General features: G+C 41.0%; 1 protein-coding gene across 2 annotated transcripts; it reads left to right on the top strand.

The window, feature by feature from the left end:
• Positions 1-111: 111 nt before the first annotated feature.
• On the top strand, positions 112-5,494 carry abhd4 (abhydrolase domain containing 4, N-acyl phospholipase B). 2 transcript variants are annotated; one of them, XM_075483804.1, is made up of 9 exons: positions 112-297; positions 999-1,019; positions 1,338-1,423; positions 1,521-1,625; positions 1,757-2,045; positions 4,057-4,238; positions 4,323-4,434; positions 4,540-4,726; positions 4,918-5,494. In XM_075483804.1, the coding sequence occupies exons 1-9, from the start codon at positions 248-250 to the stop codon at positions 5,005-5,007; spliced, it is 1,122 nt and encodes a 373-aa protein (XP_075339919.1). In that variant the 5' UTR covers positions 112-247; the 3' UTR covers positions 5,008-5,494. The 2 variants fall into 2 exon arrangements, with proteins under 2 accessions (XP_075339919.1, XP_075339920.1); XM_075483805.1 differs by lacking the exon at positions 999-1,019.
• The last annotated feature ends 6,725 nt before the right edge of the window (positions 5,495-12,219 follow it).

The following is a 12,219-nucleotide window of genomic DNA, read 5'->3' on the forward strand; positions in this document are numbered from 1 at the left end:
TCTATTTAGCTTGAATTTCAAACGTATAACTCACTAGGAACATTTTAAGGGGCAATATATATTTACGTACGGGTGGCGCATCCTATCAAAAGACGTTCTTTGCATCCGATCAGCTGACGTAGGAATGCACGGGTTACAAAACACGAGAAACTAGCTTATAGGACTTGATGTAATTTCGAGGCAGGCACAGGATAGTGTGTCATAAACCTTGTTCCAACTAAATGTAGTAACCGGAATATGTCAACCAATGGATCCAGCAGCAACCACGGCTCCAATGCAGAACGACTGTGAAACAGAGTGAGTAACTAAGCTAAATATGATACAGTTTGGGTTTGCTTACATCATTAATTAATTTAGCCATGAATTCATTTAAAAAAAAACGATTAGAAAAAAAAATGGATCTATAAGGACATTTGTTGGGTGTGTGTAGAATATAATCATAGTAGTTATGTGACATTGTACTTGAAATTATTTTATGGGCTGAACAAAAACATGAGTGTTCTTATCCTAATCTTTTACCTTTGACTGTCTCGCAAGGTATTACACACGGGAAATGAATCCAGGTATTTAACACGTAGAGAGGTTGTCATCAAAAGTTATAGTATTATGACAGCAAAATCATTGCCCCCAAGCGGTGTGTAATTAGGAGTACATTTTTTTCATACATTCGTTGACTCTGTATTGTGTAATCAGTTAAATAACCAGTACCCTACAGGGATTCTGTAGTTAATAGTGATTGAACTAGATTTTCTTAATCTAGATAAACATGTTTTTCATAATTGCAATCTGCTGAATAATGGAGGATCAGCTGTGAGCGGCACTAGTGACTCAGCAAAACTGAGGTGCATTGTTGATATGTGAACAGGTGACGGCTTGCTACCTGGTTGTTGACAGAGGAAGTAGAAATGTCACACCTGCCCATTTTCTACCTGTAGGCAGGTTCAGGAACCAAAGAATAAGTCCAATTTGGCGTCGCTTACCCACTCTCTTTGTTTCAGGTTGGAAACTAAGAAAATTGGGTAAGACACCTGTTGTATTGTTCTGTGATGAATACTAACAAGAGGTCATAGGTAACCGCAGTCTGTATGAGCTGCTCCATCACTGCTGGGGGGGCCTTGTTTTGGATTTACAGCATGATGGCTTTGAAATGTGACTTTGCTGTGAAGCTTTTGTGTGTGCTCCATGCAAATAATGATAACATTGACTACACTTCCTCTAACCTTGGAGTTGCGCCACGAGGATTGGTATAATGTTTCAGCATGTGCTGAACTTTTCCTCCGCTATATACCATGTCTACCATTCTTTACATGCTTTCCTTTCCATTTTAATTTGTTTAGGTCAAGTTCAGTCTGGAGCTGGTGGCCGTCCTGGCGTCCGACCTCCATGTCCCTGCTGAAGACTACAGAGTCCAAGATTCTTGCCTGTAAGACCGTGTTCACATAAAGGGCGCTGGGTGATTACATAACCACGGAGAACTAATTTAGGATGGTGGCTCACTCCTCCTTTACTTATCGTAACAGGCATTCAGAATGATCTGTGGGCAAGGTTCGTGACCCTTCCAAACCAAGACAGAATATGGACTCTAACCCTCACCAAGAAGATGGTTCGCAAATCTTCAGAAAAACGTACTCAGTCCTTTCATTCTTGCTCCAGCCTTTGCTTGTTTTATGGGTGGGGTGTCCATTATACCATAGCATACATAATACCAGTAAAACAAGTTTTATCTATCTCTTTACTTTTCCTGTTTTTCTTCTAGCACCTAAGACTCCCCTGGTTATGGTGCACGGCTTCGGAGGAGGAGTCGGATTGTGGATCAGGAATCTGGATGCACTGAGCCACTCGCGACCCATCTACGCCTTTGACCTCTTGGGTTTTGGCAGAAGTTCCCGGCCTCACTTCCCCTCAGATGCTACCAAGGCGGAGGAGCAGTTTGTGGACTCCATCGAACAATGGAGGCAATCTGTAGGTCTGGAGAACATGATTCTGCTGGGACACAGTCTTGGTGGCTACCTGGCTACCTCTTACGCCATCCAGTACCCCTCTAGGTAATGATACAGTTCCGATATTAACCACACAATAACCAAAACAACATGGAAAACAGGGGCCTCCGAACTTAATACCTGCGTTTCAGTGTTTTATTTGGACGATGATCAACTTCGTCAGTCTTTATAAAAACACAAGTAAAGTCTAAGATTGCACTTGAATCACATACAACGGTGCTTAAAGTTTGTGAACCCTATACAAGTTTTTTTTGCCTAAAAGTAGAAAAGAGGATATTTAACAGATTACACAAATTTTTTTTTTCAGAATTTTTGTTTTGGCGAGATTCAGTGAAACCGATGCAATACAACGGGCCCACACCATAATACTGCCACCACCGCGTTTCACAGATACAATGGTGTTCTTGAGTTTGATTGCAGTGTTTTTCTTTTCCAAACACATACGATTTATACCGGAACCTGCTTTTTTTGATCGCACTCGTCAACAAAAAATTTAGCCCAACACTCTCCGCGTGATCTTTGCTACACTAAATATGGAGGGCAACTTTCTTTTTGGAAAGAAGAAGAAGGGTTCTGCAGCCCTCTCACGTACACCTGTGTTGTTCAGCGCTCTCCTGACGACGGGCTTATGAATATTTCTATTGGCAAATGTGACACTTTTAGTTGCTTAGAAGTTACTTTTGGTTCCTTTGACTGTCCCCTGCCTTGCTCTGGGATTGGTCTTTGGTTGTTTACCACTGCAAAGGGAAGGTAATGGGGGTCTTGAATTCGTCCTACTCGTAAACCGTCTGTATAATTGCGGCTTGTTGGACTCGATAGAAATGGTTTTGCAAGCTTTTCCACCCTGATGAGCTTCAGCAAACCACAAACATGTTGTTAAAATCAGACTTTGATGGATCCCTGTTCTTTAACCCATTACGATTTAATGCATTATGCACATGGCGTACTTGTCTTTCAAACTTTTATATTTTTCAAAAGAATATTGAAAAAAAATGTGGGCAACTTCAGCCATGTACAGAAAAATTTGAAGATTTTCTAGATGTTTGTAGTTTCTGCAAAGGTTGATAAATAAATAGTTTTAATGGACAGTTTGACGTTTTCCGAAAAACTCTCAGGTTTTCAGACGTTTTTTTTTTCAACAAATCCTCAGATTGTGTTCTGTCCTACAGGGCCCACTCACACTGACTTGCCATAGATTGAAACCACCTAACTCTTATTATACCCATAAATTAAATGCTCCTAGAAGTTCACATACTTACTGATAATTTTTCTCAGCAAATTAATTATTAGATATAATATTTTTGTCTTACTCTATTTATAGGAAATCTGATGACAACATGCCCAACATTAGCAACACAATTAAACACTCACTGTTAAAGGAATAGTTAGTGTAACGTGTGTGCGTGGTGAATATAGAGCTGATGTGCACACATAGTCTTCTGGTTATATTTAAAGATAATTATCTAGCTATTGTAATTATGCAGTTATATAAGTTTCAGTTAGTGAGCTTGAGAAAGGCTTTTAGGAGGACTTTATTACTTTCTGTCAGCCAGTCTCCATGCTAAGCTAAGCTACGCTAAGCTAACTCATTTCTGGCTGAAACTTAATTCTACCACGAAGATGCTCGAGTGGCGTCAGTCATTTTGTCATGTTTAATTCCCCCAAAACATTTTTCCCTCAAATGACCATGTAAAGCTGCATAAATCTATTTTCATATATCCGCAATGGGTACGTTTGCTGTATGCGATGTGAAAAGCCACAACTGTAGCGATGAACGTTTGGAGAATCGTGATCAAAGACACGTCAGATATATCATCATTTGATTTAATGCAAATAAGCAATGGTGTCTCACTATGTAATCCAATGTCTGAAAGATGTTAAAAAAGCAGCTTGTGTTTCAAGATGATTCCACTTAACCTGGAGGGGGACCACACTTGAAAGCTATTGCTGCTTTTAAGCTGCTATTGATAGAAAATATAGTATGGCACACATAAGCGTATGACATTATTATGACATACTGACTATGCCGTTGTTCTATTGTGCCGTATCCTGGCAGGGTGTCGCATCTTATCCTGGTGGACCCCTGGGGCTTCCCCGAGCGACCTCAGGCACAGGCCCAGGAGGGTCAGGGCACAGAGATGGCGAAGAGGCCATCTCCTCCCCGATGGGTGAAAGTTATCGCCGCGGTTTTTTCCCTCTTCAACCCGTTGGCTGTCATCAGAGCAGCAGGCCCATGGGGTAAGAAGTGGAAATCTTTATCTGCTGTTGTGCTGCGACGCATGTGAAGTTCTCCCGTCATCTCACGGTGTGTCATTGATTCAGGCCCGGGCTTGGTGAACAGATTCCGTCCTGATTTCAAAAGGAAATTTGAGGATCTGTTTGACGACGACACTATGACGCAGTACATCTACCACTGCAATGCTCAAACCCCAAGGTATGTCCACAATCCACATGTTCTGGAATCTAATTTATGGCAACAGTATGGAAAAAGGGGACATTTTTCAATTCCCCATTTTGCTCTTTTCTGTCTCCCTACCAGTGGGGAGGTGGGTTTCCGGGCCTTGTCGGAGTCCCTGGGCTGGGCTAAGAGGCCCATGCTGCAGCGGGTTAATCTGCTGCCTCCCTCCATGCCTGTCACAATGCTGTATGGAGCTCGGTCCTGGGTGAGCAGCTCGTCTGGGGACAAAATGGCCGAGATTAGGAACCAGGCCCACACCAAAGTGATGGTGAGTGGAGACACAACTTTTACATGTAGGGGCAAAAACATATTCATCCAACTGTTAATCTGAAATGTCCAGTTGAGCTTTGAATTAGTGTCTTTGACTAAAATTCAAGTTAGTGACAGTACTAAGCAGGGCTGTATATAATTATTAACAGTTTTTATTGTCTTTATTTCCTTATCTGTTCCATTTTGCAGCTAATAAATGATGCGTCACACCATGTGTATGCTGATCAGCCAGAAGAGTTCAACAGAGTGGTCAAAAATATATGTAAATCTGTGGACTGACTGTGTGGGTCTACATGGACTGAAAGTACTGTAAATAGATGATTCATTCTGGTGGTTTTAACGCTGCGACTTTAGCATGTGAAGCATGCTGAATTAAGTTGCTTTGAGGCATTCGTAGTCATCATAAGTTTGAATGTAATTATGTTGTTAATAGTACTGCAGTAAATGTCTTCAGCAAAATGTATTTATACCACGATGAACTTTATTTCTGTTCACACCGAGCATTAGCCAAACCACTTTTTCCAATGCAAAATTATGTTGTATTAGTTGACTTTTTTGGCAACAGAAAGTGAAAGACTGATATCTTAGAAAGCACTGGCTTTATTTATCACTGAGCAGCCTCATGGCCACTGGTTCACACCTTAACATGTGCCTGACACAGTACATTTCGTTGTCGCCTTTGTCTCTCTAATCTATTTCTCAATGTATTGCGCAGCCTGTCTGTGTTTTGTACCTTTTAAAAGAATAAATGTGTTTATTGGACAAACTGTCATGTGTGTTGTAATTCACACCAGTAGAGGGCAGTAACGAGTGTCATTTATTTAAAGTTCGTCCTGTTGGCGCAGTTCTGTTTGCAGTTCTCTCCAGACCAGCGGGCATCACTGTTGAGGAAACAAGCTGAAGAACCGGACGAAGAAAAGCATACGAAGAAAGCATACACAATGCCACCTGTGGTGTCACGTCAGCAGAGGCTGGCACATCTGATGCGGAATGAATTTACTCTGGGTGTAGAACTGTATATGTATCTCAGAGCTAAGCGGCTGCGGCAAAAACAGAAGAGAAGGTGGAATGTTCGTCCTTTGCAACAAGACGAACTTTGTCAAACGTTGTCCCAGTGTAACTTCATAGACGTGTCGTACAGATGTTTGTAGAGGCGCATCCTCTCGGTCACCGCGGTCTCTGCAGTGTTCATGTTTTCTTTTTCTTGGTCAGCAGTTTCCGGTTGAGCGCGCGTGAAGTCAGAAAAAAAGTTGTGTGCGCGCCCTTGGCCGCGCGAGGATTTTCTAGCTTGCGAAGGGGGGCGTGGCGGAATTTTGGGACACGTGACCGTTTGCGCCATTTGCGACCAGCTAGTATGAGCGAGGTCGCGCCGAGTATGAATCAGGTTTAAGTGGTCGGGGGCGTCCAATGCAAATTTTGTATGACGTTTGCAGAAAGAAGAAAAAAAACACTTCAGATGAACTAAAAAAACAAAAACACAGCATGTACTTTAGTTTAAAGTACATGTTTATTTGCCTGCTATAAGTAGAATTGAATATGATGCTCATAACTTACTACTGTTGCTGTTTTCAACACTCCAATACTGTTGAAGTGAAACACGGAGAGAGAGAAGTAGGTGAAAGATAGAAACACTTTGTTTTATTCCTGTCATTGAGTGAAGTCTTTTTTGGGTGCAGCTGACTGTGCCACGGCATACCTGTCAGGGCCTGTCCGTACTGATTGCACACTGTCTGCATTAAATATAAGAGGTTTGCTTACAGAGAGCGTGTCCCCAGGTGTGTGTTACTGAAGGGAAAAGAATGCTGTGCTGAGATGGAGAGCGCCACAATGTGTTTGACGCAAAAATAAATATTGGAAGATACAGAGTTGGCCAGACAAGATGGTTACATTTTGCTACCATTGAAAACTCTGACAGCTGTTGGGATGAATGGCCCAGTATACCGTTTGCACTCCTTCCTGCACTGTGGGAGATGCAGTCTGTTGCTAAAGGAGCTGTTCAGAGCTTCAACAGTCAAGTAAGGGATAAGAGATGTTGGCCATGCTAGCTTTGCTAAAATCCTCCTTTCACCCACCTCCTCTAAGGAGTCCAAACCTCAAAATGGCCTCATGGCCTTAAAAGGGCCATGTTATTACACCCTGTTCCCCATTCTGTGAATAAGGATCTATAAGTATGCTTGGCTGCCTCCTCCCACATATCGGTCCACCAGCAACAGCTAGTACCCTCCCTTTCCCTTGTTCTGACTAATCCCGGCAGTTAGCAATTGGTACCCTATCTCATGTGTACCATGGTGTCCTGCTCCTTTAAAGTTTAAATCCAACATCTAACGGACTTCTGTACAAGCTGAAGAAAGATTACACAGTGGGTCCCTTTATCAGAAATACATTCTTTAGGTACCATGGCGCATTTGATATAAATAACACTGAAACTTCTGAGTTTTCACACAGAAGTGGCTGCAAGCCACAGGATATCCATGTGAGAAAGAGGAGGGCTGGTGATAAGGGAGAGACTCCCGGCCGAAAGATGAGATGAAAGGAACCTCATCGACTTCACGGAACACAGGACAGTTACAGTGGAGGTTTCATCCAGGAAGCGGAAAAGAAAGGCCAGTGTTGAAGCCAGGACATCAAACAATAAGGAGAGATGCTAAAAAAAAACTCCATCTCCCTTGCCAGGGCTGGAAAAAGAAAGGCCAACAATGATGGTGAAAGTCTTGAGAAAAGGAACATATGTGACAGAATGAATGCCACTGAACCCCCAGCAACAGAAGTGGAGAATGTTTCTGTGGAGACAAAAAAGCAAAAAGATGAGCAATGATGCTGACATCAGGAGACACATCAACAGTGCTGAAGATGAAGAAGGCAGATATTCTTTGACCAGTTTTCTACCATGTTTTACCTGAGGAGAAATTAATCCATTGGATGTCTCAACAAGCACAAATAAGTGGGAAACAATACGAAAAAAATCAGTTTGTGGAACTTACAGCAAATGGCTTTCTGTGTATTTTCAGCTCATTTGAGGGCAAGTATTTCCAGCTCAGGCCAACTGGTGCAGGAGGCTTTAGCTCAGTTTACTTACAGCTGGCAGTTTCTGTGTTGCTTACGTAAACTTTTACATAACTCACTGATTTACACACAGAAAAAAATTAACAAATGACTTCACCCAAATCGCCATCTAGTACATTCTTGCAGAAAAAGTGAGGACAGCACAAGTGGTGAGCCATTCAAACTAACGTTAAACACTGTTAAAGGTGAAGCCTAAATGCTAGACATTTCACTGCAGACTTCAATATGCCTTGCTTAAACTGCTTATCATTCCGAACCAGTAAGGTATGCATGTATTTATTTTCTGCAGCCGTGCAATGGGGAGCTGTGCTATCATTGTGGAGCTGGTCGTGATGTGAAAACAAGCTCCAAAGTTCCATCTATTAGCACCTTTTTTTTAAAAAAACAGTAATCAGCGGCTCTCATTCACATTATTTTCTGTTACTTTTGTTTGACGGTCGCACAAAGTTGTGACTGAAAAGCACCCCATTGAGACGTGCTCACTGAAAGCCAGATTTTGTAGCCGCTGCATCATCAGTCAGAATGCTAATTTTGGTTGTTTTAAAAACATGTTACAGTGTATTCGGCTATAGTAGAAGCTGAAGAATATCTTGAGCTTTTCGGACATACTTTAGTCATTACCTCGGATCCACTCCTGTGCAGGCATGCTGGGAAATGGACAGATGTCCTGTTAAATGGTGCTGGAACTGTAGCTCAGCTTAACTGTGCACATTACCCTGCTGACTGTGTCCACTTTTCACTTGTACACTCTGGATGGTGAGCTGAAACTTGTTATGAAGAGATGGATGGATGAACAAGAGGCCAAAGTCTGAAACATTCTGCTCGTGTCTTGTTAGAGTTTATTCAGCTGAAAAGTAACACTTTTTTCTTTTAATTGACTTGCTTTGTTGATTGACAGCACTATTTAGGACTAATGCCACCAGAAAGTTTTTTTTATTATTACCTTTTTGAAATAAGCAATTTTAAAAGTTTTGCTGAAATAACTTGGCTTCTACTCTAAACTTATAATTGGCACTCAAGAAGTCCTCTGGCTCTGATGGGATGGGTTTTTTTTATCCTGCGTTTTCATGAGAGGTCTCTGACAAAAAATGATAGTTTATCAAGACTATTCATTTTTGCTTTATATGGAAAAATAGGCACCACTATATAAGAAGAGCAGAGGCAGTTAAGAGCATTGAGGAGGCTGGTTTGAACACCTTTGCTGTAATGAATTCAGATTTACAACTAAAGTGGCTCAATTCCTTTGTTCCACCTAAGGATTCCTTTTGGTTATGCATTCCCAATGCAGGAATTGACTTTTTATTATGATGTGACTATGATTTATGCAAATTAGCTGTGACATTGTCCAGCAGCAAGTTCTCTCTTTATTGGAAATTATAATATAACCATTATGTTACACCCTGCCATATGGCTCTGTGGAACAACAGATATTTTTCTTTGCTATAAGAAATCATTATTTTTGAGATCAAGAGTGGAAAAAGCAATTTGTTTTATCTCTCAACCAATGGATGACTCGGGTGAATTACTAAATTATCAAGACTTTTGTTGAAAATTTGATCATCATTGTAGCGTTATTGGGCATTTATATATGCATCAAATATAAGGATTTATAAGACGTTCTCACTGTCTCAATACCTTAAACCTCGAATTTAGGGCACCACCTTCCTTTGTTTCAACTTGTTTTAAGTTACAGTCAGGGAGGAAAACTGTTAAAATCTTACGATCCTGGTATGTTAAATTAATAATCAATTTAATAATCAATTAATAATCAGTCTCATATCTCGCTACTTTCGTGAAGTTCTCGTTTGGTTGGACAGACATTACGTAAAGAAAGCATACGACACAATCTGTGATTATAACATATATATAGATATATGAGCTGTTTATTACAATGATATGATCTTAGACATGAACCTTTAAAACAAACAGGAGATGCATTGAATATGGGTGATTATATAAAACACTTAGTGAATGGAAAATAAAATATGGGGAATGGAGAGATACTGGATGTGTTCAAATAGTTTAGGTTGGCTGACTATTTGACGCTAAATACTGACATTTCGGATTAATTTATCATTCTGTGAAAGCCTCGAGACATCCATCAAACCCACTTTAAGGTGAAAACGGGTCGGTCTTACTGTGCTGAAGTTCTGCTTAGTCAGCTCGGAAACACGGCAGCGGCCACGCGGGGTCCGAGGGGATTTTTCTTCCGCTCTCTGGGCCTTCCTGGTTGTGGTGGCTGACTTTAGCGGACTTCTCAGTTGCTTCTTTTCACCGGGAAACGGGAACGATGGTGCCGAGGGCTGTGGTTAGATGATCAAATCCTCCGAGTGTCAGAGTTGGTCCGTTGCTTCTCTGATGAAGTGAACTTAAGTTCACAGAAGATTAATAAAAGGTTGCTTGGAGTTGGCTTCTTGGTAGGAAAAGGTGATGGTGGCGTGTAACGGCGGAGGATAGAGCGTGCGACGTGAAAAAGGACATGGATGACGATGGACGAACAAAAACACGAAAAACGTGCATCTTCAGACTTCATTCTGTTTCTTTCTTCGAGTCTTTCTTCCTTGGGTCCTTCTGCCATCTCCTTCCTCCCTTTTGTCGTATTCTGCACGGCTCATCCTCTCATCTTTCCGCTCTCTTCAAATCTCGCCAGATCTGAGAAACTGAACAACTGAAAATCACATCTAATCTGCTCCCTGAGCAACTGTGATCTCATCCATTCTCTGCTCTGCTCTCTGTGTCGAATCTCCTTCTTCTCTCTCTTCTCTTCCTTCTTTCTTCTGCGTTTGGATTCGCGGGTTCCGTGGTTTGACACTCGGAGGCGGGGCATGACGTAAGCTTACACTACTCTTTCAGCCAATGATATGCCTGAACTGTGGTGAACGTCTGCCTGGGTTTCTCTATGTAAGATGATCTACTCAGCCTTTTATGTGGGGATTTCTGGATAGAACAAAGAAAACTCTTATTTCTCCATTACTCTGTCTCATAGAACATTTGTCTCGGTGATTCTGAAAACACCACATCTTGTTAAAATATGCAGATTAAAGATATAACATAGACTTGCAATATAAAGACATCAAAATAACACACACAACATAATAGAGACGATTATGAGTTTCAAAATTCAGATGGATATCTATGAAGTCGTGACATATGAATAGCGAACCACACAATGTTGATTTTCTGTGTTAACAATGGGGACACTAAACAAATACCAAATAGATACTGAAGGGACATCGTTAAAAGTTAAATTGTTGCATATATCTTGTCCGGTTGACTGGGTCTGTGGGGATTTAAATGTTCAACACTACAGACCACTAGGGGGCAATGTTGTTCCGTCGGCGGGTTTGTCTTTTCCCAACAAGATTATTTCTCAGTCAATATTTAAGCCAGAATCGTACAAATTGTCTTTAGATGCGTCTTGTGATCTAGCTGGAAACCTGAAAGAACTTGTATACGGTTATCAAACACAGTTAATACAGTTTTAAGATTCGACTAAAAGTAAGTATTAGTACAGTCTTCTCAGTTCGTGTGTAGCCATCTGGTCGGTTCTCTGGTGGAAAAGGGTGTTAAAGTGTCAACTTCGATTTATGGTGAAGATAAGATAGTACGGTGTCCCACTTTTCCAACAGAAAGATCCTTTGTTCATTTTAGTTTATCCCAATTTTATGGCAAGCATCTGTTGGAGTTCCACTCCACGAAAAGCTTTCAAAGGGCCGAAGGTTGTTGTAAATTAGGCAGTTTCTGTCTCTTTTTCCCTTTGTGGAAAGAAAATGGAGATCTGTTTTTTTATCCACATACGTAAACATCCCCCACAGGAATGTTGGTTTCGTCAAAGTTTGAAGAACTCTTAATCCACACGGCACTGTGACTGCTACATTATCCAACCCAAGAATATAACATGAAAATAATTCCATTCCCTATAAAAAAAAATTGATTCAACAGACTACGGTGCACTCTGAGGGCGCCTACCATTAATGGAGTCCAGTTAGGCACTTTGCCATTCACTGATAAATTAGTTCCAAAGAACTTAACAGCTCATTATCACCCTTACCATTTGAAAAGGAAATACATTCTCCGGGACTACAATGAAGAAGAAGCCAGTTCTACCTCAAACTAAAGAAGTTTCATTTAAAATGATGGATCAAATTTATCCATCTAACAACTTCCTACATGACAGAGTTAATTTAAACTTCAACTCATATGGATTCTGTGGAAGAGATATTTAAACAACCCAGCATATGTTCTACACACAAAATTGGCTTCACTCAAATAATCTCAGTGCAAATAATAATCTCAGTGCATCCAGTTGATATTCTATCCATCAAAGTTGGCGTCATACTGAAAGAAAATAACTTCTTTCTTTTAAAAACCTGCAACTGGTGAATGCAGCGGTCGGCATGCACTCCAAGGTTATCTCTCATCGAGTTG

The sequence above is a fragment of the Odontesthes bonariensis genome, chromosome 14, assembly GCF_027942865.1.
Source record: "Odontesthes bonariensis isolate fOdoBon6 chromosome 14, fOdoBon6.hap1, whole genome shotgun sequence".
In the NCBI taxonomy this organism is placed as follows: Eukaryota; Metazoa; Chordata; class Actinopteri; order Atheriniformes; family Atherinopsidae; genus Odontesthes; species Odontesthes bonariensis.

Coding starts and splice junctions, on each gene's coding strand:
- abhd4 (XM_075483804.1), top strand. CDS start 248: ATGGATCCAGCAGCAACCACGGCTCCAATGCAGAACGACTGTGAAACA. Junction 4,239..4,322: donor CAGAGCAGCAGGCCCATGGG/GTAAGAAGTGGA, acceptor TCATTGATTCAG/GCCCGGGCTTGGTGAACAGA. Junction 4,727..4,917: donor AGGCCCACACCAAAGTGATG/GTGAGTGGAGAC, acceptor TCCATTTTGCAG/CTAATAAATGATGCGTCACA.